This window comes from Mugil cephalus, chromosome 1 (genome assembly GCF_022458985.1).
Source record: "Mugil cephalus isolate CIBA_MC_2020 chromosome 1, CIBA_Mcephalus_1.1, whole genome shotgun sequence".
Lineage (NCBI taxonomy): Eukaryota > Metazoa > Chordata > Actinopteri > Mugiliformes > Mugilidae > Mugil > Mugil cephalus.
This window is the reverse complement of record NC_061770.1, coordinates 53,811,769-53,827,345: the sequence shown is the minus strand read 5'-3', so window position 1 is coordinate 53,827,345 and position 15,577 is coordinate 53,811,769. Positions and strand designations below refer to the sequence as shown.

Genomic DNA, 15,577 nt, shown 5'->3' with positions numbered 1-15,577 from the left:
TCCTTCTGCATTTATCTACATCTGGCCCATGTATTAAATGGAGCACTGAGAGTACTGAGCAGAGGTACAGACATTCTTTAGTTTAACTTTTATTTCGACTGAAACATCAGAGATTCTATACATAGAGGGGGAATCAATTAAACAAAGCACGGAAAGAACCTGTGTGTTGTTCAGTTGTGCTGTACAGTTCACTCAGTAAGGCCTGTAAAGAAACTGTGTGAAGTTCCTCTTCACACAGAGAGGTGTGATAGTGCCAGTATTAGGCATCATCACACTTAAACCACAGGTAATGTGTTAACAAGAAGACAACAGGCATCATTCACTGTGCTCATCTTACTTATTTATATACATTTGCATTTCCTGCTGTTGTTGCTAAACTGCCAGTCTCAACAGTTGCCTCACATCAGTGTGGTGTTAGGTTGAATACATTAAATGTGGTGCTGAACAAAATGTCTATGCAACAAATAAACACTGTACAGTGATTTGATACTGTTCATCTGTCCTGATATAAACCAGCACACAAACATTCTCTAAACACTGGGTGATGTACGTTGATCAAGGTAACTCTGGCTCATAGCGGTCACTACAGTGGACAGCTGTTTAAAAGTCATTTCCTACCATATACAATGGTTTCTATGAAGGAGTTGCATATCAGCCATTAGAATGCTCTCTGCTGCCACCCTCCATTTAGTGGTTAGTTGTTGTAACTACAAGTGAACCTCCTCTGAATACAAGATGGCCGACAGGAAGCCACACACGTTGACCACTGCTGAAATATCTTGTCAATCCTTCTATTCCAGGAGAACCCTAGAGCTAAAAATAAATAAATAAAAATATGATGATATGTAGGAGTATCTAAGTAGTAATAATTATTGTTTTAGTTTTGAAAATATTACTTCAAATGAATAGAAAATTGCAATTAACCATGTGTCCAACAAAGTGAACGTCATGCATTGCTAAGTAGTTCCAACATAAGTCATGTAGCCTTAGACTTAGACTAACTTTATTGTCATTTTGTATGCACAGGGTGTAAACAGAATGAAATTTCATTGCATACGGCTCACGACAATGTAATAAAATTACAATGAAAGTACAATATAAAGTGCAGCAGCGATAGGAATGTATCATAGTGCAAGAAGAAACTGTTCAAAAAAAATGTTCAAAAATGTACAACAATGTTCACACTGCAAAATAACGGTGCAAAATGGCAGTAAAAGTTATGTATATGTGTGAAGCGGAGTCCAGTTAAGAGTTCAACAATTCAACAGTCTGATTGTAAGGGGGACAAAGCTGTTGCAGAACCTGGTGGACCTGCACCGGATGCTGTGGAGCCTCTTTATAGAGGGCAGCAGGGAGAACAGTCCATGGTGGGGGTGTGAGGGGTCACTGAATGATGTTACGGGCTCGCGACATGCAGCGCTGTGATGAGATGTCCTGAATGAGGGAAGAGGGCCCCGATGATCCTCTTCGCTGTCCTCCCACCACTCTCCTCATGTTCTCCCAGTCGGAGGCGCTGCAGCCTCCACACCTCACAGAGGGCAGCTGGTCAGAATGTTCTTTATGGTGCTTCTGTAGAACGTCTTGAGGATGGGCGGGGGCAGGTGGGCTCATCCTCATCCTCCGCAGGACGTAAAAGCGCTTCTGTGCCCTCTTGACCATTGACGTGGTGTCACAGACCAGGGGCCTCATGTACAAAGACTTGCATGGATTTCTCACTGAAACACGGCGTGCGTTAAAATCCAGAAACTGGAGTCCACCAAAAAAAAAATCAGATGTATCAAGTGTGCGTGTGCCTGGATCCAAGCAGTATTCGTTTGTACATCCCAATCAACGTGAAATTGGAGCGCACATGTTGGAGTGCCAAACTCCTCCCTGACACGCCCCAATTTAAATATGTAAATTAATTTAAATAGCCCCTGCATCACGGATTCCCCACTCTGCACGATCTGGTTTTCACAATGAGTAAGGCGAAAAAGAGGAACTTCACCGAGTCCTGAAGTAGAAGTATACTAAATGAAGTGGAGACACGTAGACACATTGTGTTTGGTAGCCTGTCATCGGGCATCAACTCAAAAAGAAAGCGGAGTGAGTGGGAGCTTGTGTGTGAGGCTGTGAATGCCGTAGGATCAGAGGAGCGCGCACACACTGAAGTATAAAAAGAAATGGTCCGATATGAAGGTGGAGGTGAAACGGAGGATTTCGGCACACCACCGAAACGTGACCGCAACAAGGCGGGGGGTCAGGAGGGGACGAACTGACCCCCTTCAACCAGAGAGTGGCCGCCATAATGGGTGACACAGCTCTCCTCGGAGTTGTGGGAGCTCATGAAGGTGACACAGATCATCCCAAGGTAAATGTGTTAAAACAAAATATTATCATTATACTGGTCGTACAATAGGCTGTTCACAATACACAGAGCTCGTGCGTGAAGTTGCAGGATATTAAACACACTGACTCATGTTTAGTCACTTCATTTTTTTTATTATCATTATTTCTGAAAAGACAATGACCCAGGAGAGGGCACTTCCGCCGGCACCGAGCACCCCGCTGTCTCCACCGCTCCCACCAGCTCCACCCTTTCCACCAGCAGCTTGCAGCTTGCCAGGGGGCAATTAAACGGATAAATTTACTCACTGAGAAGCCACCCATCGCGCACCATGCCAGCCTCCAGCCTGTTCCCAACCATGCGGTTCAGAATGAACGAGTCATGCGTTGAACCAGGCCACCTTGCTACGATGTTCGTGAACTGCATTTTGCGCATCACATATTATTTGAACATTTTATAGAATGAAAATGTTTCCTGTTCACAAAAACAAATTCATCCTGTGATGGCGCCTTTATAGCAATGTGTGTGCAGTCAATTGCTCTGATTACATTGGGAAACCGGCTCTTGCTGCAAATTGTGCTTTAATGTTGACCTGTTCAACAGCATTGTATGGAAATTTGATGTACCTTGATGACATTTTGATCATCCCGTCCCCACACAGCTGGCATGGCTCGACTCAGGTTGACTGACACACACTCCTGACCGGTCGGCCAGTTCCCGCTGGAAAACCCCTATTGCCAGAAACCCCAGAGTGGTCAGCACCTGTGTGGGCAGGACAACCCCTGGCTCCGCACTGTGTTGCGCTCTAGGGCCGGTTGCGCTCTGCGCACAGTTCCAGTAATACCGACCTCGGTAAACGAAAACGACTCATGAACCAGTTGACAACCAGTTGTCGCCGTTGCTAGTAGATCTTCGCGTTCTCTAAACACTCTCTCACTTCTAATACTACAATTTGCGTGGTCTTCTAACAAAGCCAAGGCCGCCATTGTTAATATCACTTCTTCATCACTTTGCACATGCTTTTATATCCACCAATGGTTACAAACACGTGTGTGTTAATTGCGCACTAATATGTCTCTGATGTGCACATCCTCCGAGAACTACTTGATTTTACATTATTGACAGTTCCTCAGCGTCGCCTCTTAGTGTCGCCAAAGGAACAATAGCTGATGTTGGCGGAGGTCACCGCCCATTTCCACGGTCATTCACTTTTGATACATCTGAACCACTGACGTTGATGTGGGCGTACGCAACGTTTCCGGGCGCACGCAACTTTGATACATGAGGTCGTCTGTGTCTGTTGTCTCTGCACCAGCCCACCAGCTGCTCCACCTCCTCTCTGTAGTCCAGGTTGTTGTCGTCTCTGATGAGGCTCACCACCGTTGTGTCATCTGCAAACTTCACAATGTGATTGGTGGCGAACCTGGGGATGAGGACGCAGTCCTGAGGGGAGCCCGTGCTGAGGGTGATGACATTGGAGGTGTGATGTCCGACCCGGACTGATTGAGGTCTGTCGGTGAGGAAGTCTAGCAGCCAGTTGTGAAGGGGGTATTGAAGCCCAGGTGTCCCGGTTTTCCTTCTAGATGCTGTGGGTTGATCGTGTTGAAGGCTGAACTGAAGTCCAGGAACAGCATCCGTACATGGGTGTTTCTTCTCCTCCAGGTGCCAGGCTCAGGTGAAGAGCGGAGGAGATGGCGTCCTCAGTGGAGCGGTTCCGTAGGTAGGCAAACTGGAACGGGTCGAATGTGGAGAGGAGTCTGGAGACAATGTGTTCTTTTAACAGCCTTTCAAAGAACTTCATCATGATGGGAGTCAGCGAAACTACTGGATGGATACACTGTTTCTAGCATGCTAGACACCGTATTTTGTTCAAATGCTCGCAAGTTCTTGAGAGCGCAATGCAGCTGCAGCCGTCCAGGGCGCCACCACCTTCATTCATCTTTTATTATGACTATTTTGGTTGCAGTTCATTTCATTTTGGGTATGCCTATAAGTTAGTAATTAAAATATACATTTTTATCTGCATTTTTGTGCAGATTAGTTGTAGTTTGTGTTAGTAAAAATGATCAATTTGTCATATTTTTAGACCACAAGTGCAGATGAGTATAGTGACAACAGTGATGATGAGCGGCCGCCAGAGAACAATAGAGACGTAGGAGATGAGGATGATGAAGGAGATGCAGACAGTCAGGATGCAGTGAGTCAGCATGCTGACAGTCAAGATGATGAGGGCCAGGATGCAGAGGGAGGTCTGCATGATGAGGGAGCTGTGGAAAATGTCTGCATGGTACCTGCCCAGAGAAATGTTCACAAGGCACCTGCCTGCACTCAAGCCCTCAAATATGTCTGGAAACTCAAAGACAACAAGTTTGATGGAGACTTGCCCCCTTTTCTAGGAGACTGGAGAGTGAATGTTGAGGGAAGAGAACCAGTCAATTTCTTTAGGCAACTGTTTCCCATAGATCTCATTGATGAGATTGTACACAACACAACATGTATGCTCTGCAGAAATGGAAAGAAAATCTGGCAGTGACAAGTGAAGAAATTCACATTTTTCTAGGGATCAACATGGTCATGGGGTACATTCGATATCCTAGGGCACGGATGTACTGGTCCAGTGAGGATGGCCTTCGTCTTGGAATAATTGCAGATGCCATGTCTGTAAACAGATATGAGTAAATTCAGAGTTATCTGCACTTTGTGGATAACCATACTTACCAGCCAACAAACACGGATAGGCTCTTCAAAGTAAGACCAGTGCCAAGTACACTTCAGAAAACATTCCTGGCGGCAGCAGACCTCGAAGAATCCCAATCAATTTATGAGCAAATCATTCCCTTCAAATGCCTGAAGGGAATGATTGGAAGCGCCAACTGTCAATCAAGCAATACATACCCAAAAAGCCCAAACCCTGGGGAGTGAAAGTGTGGGTGAGGGCAGGGTCCTCAGGTTATGTGTACAGATTTGAAGTGTACCAGGGCTCAGCAAATAGGGGTCACAGCGGTGGTTTAGGAATGGCTGGAGATGTAGTGATGCGCCTTTGTGACGACAGAAAGCACAAAAACCACAAGGTGTTTTTTAACAAGTTTGTCTGCAGCATTCCACTCCTTGAGGCCTTGAAAGACCGAGGCATCTATGGCACAGGCACATGCAGAGCAAACAGAGTGAAAAGAGTGAGTCAGAAACTCAAGAGTGAAAAACAATGAAAGAAGAAGGAAGAGGGGCCTGTTCTGTTGTCAGCACTAATGGAAACATCACTGTCACACGTTGGCTTGACAGTTCAGTCATCCACATGGCATCCACCTGTGCCAGTCCCCTGAAGATGTGGCCAAAAGATGGCTCAAGAAAGAAAACATGATGATTAGTGTCCAAAGACCTTCCGGTGGCCCTTTATCAACACATGGGTGGATCTTGTTGACCAGTGTGTGTGTCAGTGTATCCCCACAGACGTAGAAACAAGCTGTGGTACATGCGAGTGTTTTTGATGCTGTTGTTGTTGCCTGATGTCTGGATGGGAAAAGATGAAACTCCTCATCTTCAAAGCTTCTGTGGCCCGTGCACTGATAAATGCTGGCTCCCTTCAGCAAAGCAGGAGAGGAAGACCCAGTGGGACCCCACCTCCAGCAGAGCGCATAACAGTGACCAAAGTACCAAGTGAGGTCAGGTTCAGCACAGGAAATCACTGGCCCAAACTCACCCAGGTCAAAAAATGCAAACAGATGCCACGATGCTGAAATGCACACGGAAGACCAAATACATCTGCATGCAGTGCAGTGTGACACTGTGCCCTGGATACTTTGCCAACTTTCATTAAGGTTCATTAAAAAAAATCAGTGATGCAGTGACTTTTGTTTGTTCTTTTTAGAGATGTTTTGAAACATGAATTTAGCTGACATGTTTGTTTTCTTATTTAGGTTTTAGCAATAGATCTACAGAATGTTAAAGTGTCTGAAAGTAGGTTAAAGTGTTTTCCAAAGCATACAATGACATAAGTGCTCATGGATTTATGATAAATATCAGTTTGGTTCATTCTTCCATTATGTTTAAACTGGCATGGACATGTCTGTAACTTCCTGAAAATCTGTTTTTTTTTAAAAGTTAATATTTGTTTTTTTTTTTTTCATGCCCTAAAAACAGTAAAATCACATTTTAACAAAATCTTGACTCAGGATGTCATAATTCATGCATCAGAGGGGTAATGTTCCACAACCAAATCATCCTAAGAGGAATCTTGTGGCTCTGTGACTCACAGTGAACTGTTATCACCTCTGTTCTGAAGGCTGCATGACAGAGCAGGTGACTTAGCCAGATCCAGCCACTAGTGGTCATTTGATTATGTTATATTTATGCCACTGAACCGTTTTTCTATGTTGTCAGTTAAATATGTGACATATATATTATGTCATGGGTTATTTCTCCTGTATATGATATATACATATCATATATTTCATGCTAATGATTGTTTTATTATTATTTCAGGTTGTGTGTTATGGTTAAACACATCGTGAGCTGTTTTATTGATGGCTTTTCTTATTTTCGGTTTATTCCAGAAGCACACACACGTATAAAACCCCAACCACCACATCTGTGTACCTTGCTTACACTGGATGAAAGCGCCATAAAGAAGGACTGTCTCCTGCTTCTTTATTCTTCACCTAAGTCTTGGGGGAACTTATAGACTGCGTTCTAACAGGAACGCACTTTGCCAAATTTCAACTCAGAGAAGCCAGTCTGCTAACTTTAAGCTTCCGTCACAACCTCAGAATACTTTATTCAAACAGGGCTACGCCACTGAACCATCAAATCATTATACGTGTCCATTTCTAACTTGTCTGTGATTGGTTATCGTAAAAGTTTACTCCACCTTAGCCAATCATCACCTGTGCGATTGAGACTGAGAACCAGTAACGCGCCCATTTAATTTCAGTTACGGAAACGGCGTTATAAAGATGGAAACAGTAATTAGTTAGATTACCCCGTTACTGAAAAGAGTAACGCCATTAGTAACAGCCGTTTATTTTAAAGCCGTTTTTTCCCATCACTGGTGGTTACTACTGTCTGATGAACCTCAGTCAAGAAGATAAAGCAGTGAACAGCACCCTCTGTTGGCTGTCAGATGTAAACACAAGACAATCATAAAACCTGTGAGGTCTGTATTAGGAGGTTATATATGGGAAATGAGAAGAATTATTATTCTTTTAGTGCAGTGAGAACTAAACACATCTGTACAGGATATTGTTGTGAACTTTTTCTGACCCTCATTTAAGAGGGTTGCTTCTCAGTATTTCATTGAGGAGGGAGTTTTTACCTTTCATAATGGATTCACTGCTGGTTCTGAAGTGACAGTAAAGGTTTTGGCCTGAAAGATATTGATGTGCAGTTACATAAAGTCTTTGTGGAATCAGACTAGTATAAGATGAAGGTGGTTGACTTTCTCATGGGGAATGATTTAACCAGTGGAAAGTTTTTGGCTGCACCTGAAGCAACAGTCAAGTTAAACAGATAGTGTCTAGATGAGCTTGTCTGGATGTTTCTAACTGGTTACTGGATCTGTGCATTTTTCATTTTCATTTTAGGAGTTATGAAGAATCTTGCCATGTTTTTCCCAGGTACAGTGTGGAGAGGCCTCTGTCTGTTTGTAAAGCTGAGTAAATCCTGGAGATCAGTTTTCTGCTGGGGTTTCCTGTATATGCATCGGTGAATATCCCATCAGATTCCCTCCCTCCTCTTCAGGAGTTTTATAATCTCTCATTTGAAAATATCTAAATAAATCCTGTTTTTTCCTGAGTTGTTCAAACCCTAAGTTAAAATATGAGTTGTAGAGACCTTACAGTATGAGGTAATACTCGATTTATCCAGGATGTAAATCTGCTGTCCAGTTTGGCTGCTGTGAAATCTGTGTCAGATGTCACCCACTGTGATATTCATGCATTTCTTTCTAATTTTGGGGTCTTTGAGGTTTTGTGCCAGATCTTTAGAGGAGTCACAGTCCAACTAATAGACTTATGTAAATATTATTTCTGGAGGGTATTGTCTCCCAATATAGATGGTAGAGGTGCATTTATGAAGTTTTGTTCTATTTTCTTTCCATTTTACATCTAAGTCTGGATCACACCAGTTGACCAGGAAGCATAGCTGTGCTGCTTTGTAGTAATCTTCCAAGCAGTGTAGGGCCATTGATTGGAGGTACATTGATTGGCAATGACTGAAAGAGGAACAGGAGTCTGGGCAGTACATTCATCTTAATTACGTCTATGCGACTGTACACATTTGTTGGTAATAATGAGCAAGCGACTTAGATCTGATTTGATGTCGGCTGTTATGGAGCTAAAGCTCTGATCATAAACAGTGTCTGTGCACTCCAAGGTATTTAATTACGTCACCAGTCAGCTTGAATTTACAGGCTCTCTAAATGTTTTTAGATGGTTACGTTAAACGTCAACGTCTGGGTTTTGTGTGAATTTAGTTTGTGTATGTACCAAATTCTTTAAGTAGACACAATCATTTAGGGAGACTTATTTATTTCAGGGTTACAAAGACTCATTAAAATATCGTCTGCGTACAAGCAGATTTTAAGTTCTGTTTCCAGTCAATACGCCGGTTATATCCTTATCTCTTATCGCCTGTGCCAGTGGCTCTATGAAAAGAGCAAAAAGTATAGGACTCAGAGGACAGCCTTGACAACACCCCCTTTAAAGTCGTACCGTTTTAGATAAGGACCCACTTATTTTAACTGTGGCTGTGGGGCTGCAGTAGAGTCAGTTCAGACATCCTATTACCTGATCATTGAATCCAAAACATTTAAGGACTAGATATAAATGTTCCCACCGAACAGAATCAAAAGTCTTTTCAGCGTCAAGGCTGATGACTATGGCTTCCCTATCACTGCCTCTCATCTGAGGAACGAGGTGGAGAGCACGTCGCACGTTATCCTGGGCTCGTCTGTATTTCACAAAACCCGTCTGATCTGAGTCAATCAGATCTGGGACAATATCTTCCATTCTTTTTGCTAATATCGATGCATAGAATCTATAATCTACGTTTAGTTCGATGTGGGTCTGTACGAGCTACGTTCTGTCTTGTCTCTACCTGGTTTAAGGACTGAAATTAATAGCTCGTCTCCAGGAGAGTCACCGCCCCTCTAAGGACATAATTAAAACATTCTTTAAGTATTGGGACAAGGTCTCTAGGAAGGTTTATACCATATCGATGGATAAGCATCGGCTCCAGGCATTTTTATTTTTTTTCCTCTGTTATTTCTTGGGTCATTATTTGTTCTGTTCCTATTGATGGTAATCTAAAGATGATAGAAAATCTGATACAACTGATGCCTCAGCTGCTTGGGCTTGTGCGTATAAGTTCTTGTAATAAGTTTCAAATGAAGGCTGGATGTCTTCAAATCGTGGTGCATCTTATTAATCTGGGGTCTTTAACGTTGTGAACAAATCTTTCAGCCATTTGTTTACGTGTCTTCCATGCCAGTTGCTTTTTAGATCTTTTTGCTTCATGAAGACAGCTTTATTTTTCCAGTTGGCGTTTTTTAGATGCTATTTAGTGTTTGTTTCATATCTTCAGTTTTTTTTTAGAATATCGATGTCATCATACTTCATATGTCTGTGTTCCAAGGGTTTTATTTTTTGGGCAGTCAGGTCATTCATTTGTTTTCTCCTTTTCTTTCTTCTTACGAGCTGACCACATTAAAAACTTTGCTCCTAATAACAGCCTTGGCTGCGTCCCACAATGTACTCGGAGACACCTTCCCCATTGTCGTTATGCAACACATAATCTGTGAGTTCTTTATCTATGTAATTTTTGGCATTGAGAGTCATTTAAGAGGCTGGTATTTAGTCTCTTTAGGTCTGTTGTCCAAATATAGTGTCAAGATCATCCTCAGTTGTCCAGTACATACGCTGTGGATGAGAACAGAATGAAAAACACTTATCGGTCGGGTGTAGTTCTCTCCACACATCCATCATGCTTATTTCTTTGAGCAGTTTTCTAGTGTACAAAGCTTCTAATTTTATATTTTTTGTTCTGTTCATGGAGTCCAGAGAGGTAGAGGTAGAGATGTAGTTTGACATTCCAGTCCCCCGCACATATCAACACACCTGATGCTTCCATAGTTATCGACTTAAACACCTTTTTAATCAACTTCCTTATCGTTTGTGCATTAAATGATGATATGACATATTTTCATTCATTCATTTGAAAATGACTCAGTAGCTAAACATTTTACCTGTAGATGAGTCTGGATTCACATTCTAGTAGTCGGAGCTCTTCCCTGGATCACCTCGTTTTCCTGTAAAGATTACACAGAAACTAAACCTTTAACAATATAAACAAAGTCTGTTACTTTGTGTTAATACCACATGTTCTGAGCTGAGTTTAGAAACTGAAATTAAACAATCACAGTCTGCATGTACAGGTATGGTATTCAGGTGTCCACAAACTTTTGTTAAAATGACATACAGTATGTGGTATTGTTTTTGATATTGTTTCTACTGAGAATTTGCAATATCTGACTTGTGTAATGTTTTGTGTACCCACTCCTCTGTCCAACATCTCTGAGCTCAGTCTGAGATTTGACATTTGTGGAGCCACCGGCCCGTCCAACTGAAATCAGAACATTTGAACTGGCTTGAATTTCAATCATATGATGTTGGAGAGCTGTGAATTTGGATCAAAGTTCATACTGTACCATCTCCAGTGTTTTCAGGACCTCTGAGTGACTCGTAGACACAAGCATCACCTGTAGGTCAGTGAAAATCAGCACAAAGGAAAATCTTTTTAAAGAAGCTGATTTAGTGAGCAGGAAACATTGTTATTATTAATGTAACTGCTCATGAACTTGAAGCACATCGCAGCTCTGGAAGCAAGTTTGTTTGAACGGAGAGCTGACCGTGGAGAAGAGAGGAGTATATGTGCTGCTGATTTTCATCCTGGCTGACAGTCTGGACTGTGGCAGGGATCTGACTGGTTCTCTGAGACTGGCTCCATGTGACACATGAAAAAGATTCGGGATTCACGTTATTGTAGTCAGAGCTCTTCTCAGTGTCATGTCTCCCTGTTAAGATAAATGCATCAGATTATTTAATGACTCTCACACTCTATGTACTATTAGAGGTTGGTAGTTGTGATAACAACTAATATATTATCATACTTGATAGTTTTAGTGGTGACTCCTCACCTTGAAGCTGAAGATGAGATGTAATATTTCTGGATTCATGGTCTGGTTCCCCTGAAATCATAACGTTCCATGAGTTTAGATGAGTCACTGATAATAATCTAATGTCTGACAGCTCCACATGAATCAAAGTTTCTACTGTACCACTTCCTGTGTTTCCAGAGCCTCTGATTGATTCATAGACACAAACATCAGCTACAGGTCAGAGAAAATCAAGACAACATCCAATAAGTCCTTGAGCTTTTGATTGAAAAGTCAAAGTGGGTGTTAGAAATAGTTGTGAAAAGAATGATTGGAAAGGCTGACCATGGAGAAGAGAGGAGTAAACTTGAGTTTCATTCTGGTTCACTGTTTGCTGTGTAGCAGAGCCTTGGTTGATGTTCAGAGACTGAGAGAGACTAAAGCATGAAGGAGTTTAATAAGGAACATGGAAAGTATTGTTATGATGATCAAGATGAGACAAGAGTGTTGGACCAACCTGGAAACACAATAATCAAAACAGCAACAAAGAAGCAGCAGCAGGAGAATAATCAGTGAAATTCCACAAACCAGTCCAACGATCAATAGAAGAAGAAATGAAGAGCTCTCAGACCTGGACACTGCTGTAATTAATAATGAGCTTCAATTAAATATGAGTATAAATCAACTTAACAAATGGCCTTTTCATATGACGACTGCTACTATTAAAAATAAACTGAAAACTAACTCACATGTTACAGCCATCCAACTCTGTGGTGATTGTTTTCCTGAGGACTGACACTTGTAGAAGCCTTCATCTGACTTTGACACTGCAGAGATGATCAGCTCCTCTCTGGTATCATGTTGGATGAGTTTGTCATTGTGATAGAAAAACACAGTAGAAAGTTTTTGTTCTCTGAACCTGCAGCTCAGAGAAACAGAATCTCCCTCAGTGACAGGATGGACAGGGCTCACCAGGATGATACCATCAGCTGGAAAACAACCAAACAATGTTAGTGTCAGTCAGAGATCAGCTGGTGTAGACCTTTAAAAAACCCTGACACAATGATGGGAAAGGCTTCATGTTGGTTTATTTGCTCATGAGCAGATCAGGGAATATTTAATCTGAGCATCAATATACAGTATTCATTTATAAAAAACAAAAACACATTTAAACTGCCTCTATAAAACAAATTATTAAAAGTTTTAGATGATATTTTAAATTATTCAAACTATTTCAAAATAATTGAATGAATACCAAGTATTACACATGTCTAATACTTTGTTCTATTTAGTATTTTGCTGCAAACCTGAAAAAGTAAAAGAAATGATTTGATCATAAGAAGATAGACTAGAAGGAAGGAGATATTCACTTAAATCTACAGCCAAAGATACTGGGAACAACTGAATCTATACCATGGACAGTGATGTTGACTGCGTTGCTGAACTCTCCTGATCCAGACTCACACCAGTACACTGCATTATCAGACTGGGATCTGGATAATTTACATGTTGATCCAGTCATTGTCCCCCAGGTAGAACAGTGTGACAGGACGCCATGATCAGTAAACCTCCTCACTCTCCACTCAGTAGAGTTTCCCTCACAGCTCAGAGAGACAGAGTCAGAGGTGAAGTGCTGCACTCTGTCAGGATTCACTGTGAGAGACGCTGATGAATGGAAATCTGGAAAATGAACCATGATGAAGAGTCACACCTCATGAAATCTACTGTACAATAATATACACAATAAGATAGAAATAACATTTAACAGCTTTAAAATTAAATGTTGAGTTACATAAAGTAATGAAATACATCTTAAACTATTTCAACCACACTGGAAACATAAATGTCAACATCTATGTAACATGTGAGACAGTCTTTAGTTTTTAAGACATGTTTTACTGGAAGCAGACTAAACCCTGGGTGTAATAGAAAGATAAAAAAAGTCATGAACATAGAAATGACCTCCAGACCAGACAAACTGAGGTGGACTGTAATCAGTGTAAAACACTGGCTCTCCTCTTCCAGCTCTACACACATATCCTGCTGTGTGTGTCTGTCCATCAATGATGTAGGAATCTTGTTCAGTTCCACTGATGCTACCAGGAAGCAGCTCATAGTTGTAATATTGATACTTGTTTGATAGATCAGGAACAGCTTTATACCAGTAAAACCTCCATCCTGCAGATGGATGTTCAACCTCACAGCTCAGAGTTACTGAGGCTGCAGGACTCAGCCATGATGGAGACACAGAGAGGACAGGTTGTTTATCTGTTGAAAGAGGTTTTATCAGAATGAAAACATGTTACTATGTACTGATGGTAGATTACATTCAACATGTGTGTCTGGTGAAGTTGGTATTATTTATCTTAACATGATTGTCTGCTATCGCTTAATAAAATATTTATGATATAAATATGAAGTTACAATTAAATACGTGGTGACTGGTGAACTATTATGAGACTTACTGATGAATACAGTCAATCTGAAGGAATCACTCCACTCTGTTGAAGACTGTTGTTCACTTTTCATTCTACCTTTACACTTGTAGTCTCCAGTGTGGAGTGAAGAATCAGATTTAATCCTGAACTCATTTAGATTTGGAGGTTTGTATGAACTGGTAGATCTCCATTCATACTCCCACTCAGTGTCTTCTCCATGGATCTCACATCTGAGAGTAATCTCCTCTCCTCTGTAGATCTGAGGCCAGTTGGGTTGGAGAGTCACAGTCACCTTGTTTGGAACTGTTCATGTTCAAGATTCATTAATAAAGACACAAAATTCAACATCAAACAGAATGACTTGATGTATCCATAGATAGACATTGGATGTCTGCATTTTTTGGTTCCTCCTTTTTTCAAACTCACCATTTCCATTGATCCTGACTGAATCGCTGTACTCTGTGTAGTAAACTGGGTCTCCTCTTCCTCCTCTGCACCAGTACAGTCCTTCCTGTGAGACTCTCATTTGTCCATTTGAATAGTAACCAGCATGTTGTGTGGTCAGAGGTTCAGAGGACTTCTCATCTCTGTACCAGTGGTATTTCCATCCAGATGATGGCGTCACTGAGCAGGTCAAGGTCACACTGCCTCCTACTGGAATATGTGTGGTGTCAGCATTCAGTCTGGCCTTTGGTTTAGTTGCTGTTGAGTTTAGAAAAAAGTAATGATTGTCACTGTCTGTAACTCGTGTAAATCACAATTAATTATAGAAAAGTAGGTAAATTCCAAATCTCCAGTCAATGGTTTATGTTATTTTTTGCTTATTTTTCACAGTTAATGTGTGTTTTGACTAATAAAATTGTAAATGTAATAATTTTGACATTTATTTTAACAAAAGTGTTGTTGTCATCCTCATACTGACTGACCATTCATTCTATAGACTGGCTGTCGTCAGGCCAAACTATTTATCAGCTACTGACGATCAAGTCAAACTCATGGTTAAACTGAAGACATGACACACTTCTCACACACCTCTATAAGAAAATCACAACAACAAACATGACTTACCAGATACTGACAGTGTGATGGCTTCACTCCACTCTGTTGAAGAATATGAGTCATCTCTGAGTCTACTCCTACACATGTAGTCTCCACTGCTGGACTTAGAAGCAGTGAAAGTCCAGTGTTTATTGTTTGTCCAGTGTGTAGATGACCTGGGTTTTCTCCATTCATACTCCCACTCAGTGTCTTCACCTCCCTGGACCTCACAGTCAGAGTGATCTTCTCACCTCTGAATATCTGAGGCCAGTTGTGTTGTCGTGTTACAACAGCCTTGTTGGAAACTGTTTCCACCAGATGTGAACAGTTGGGACACAAATAGAAACATGAAATCAACAGAGAAAACTCAACATTGTAGGTTTCATCATTAATTCTAATGATAATGATGAAATCATGAATATTTCAAACTAAATAATTGAACTCACAGGTTATCTCAATGGTGACTGGATCACTGTGATCAGTGTAGTAAACTCGTTCTCCTCTTCCTCCTCTGCACCGGTAGATTCCTCCTTGTGATACACTGATAACTCTGTTTTCTCCATCATTTGTTTTGACTTGAACTTCAGAGGTGTCTGTGCTACGTCTGAACAACTCATATTTCCATCCAGC

The 15,577-nt window shown here is 41.4% G+C and overlaps 1 protein-coding gene across 1 annotated transcript; it reads right to left on the bottom strand.

The window, feature by feature from the left end:
• Window positions 1–13,701: 13,701 nt before the first annotated feature.
• Window positions 13,702–14,536, bottom strand: LOC125023317 (high affinity immunoglobulin gamma Fc receptor IB-like; the record flags this gene model as incomplete). Its single annotated transcript, XM_047610499.1, has 3 exons — window positions 14,336–14,536; window positions 13,937–14,212; window positions 13,702–13,739 (listed from the first exon to the last, which is right to left on the bottom strand). Coding segments are annotated over exons 1-3 (414 nt in total), but the record flags the coding sequence as incomplete, so codon positions are not given.
• Between the last annotated feature and the right edge of the window lie 1,041 nt (window positions 14,537–15,577).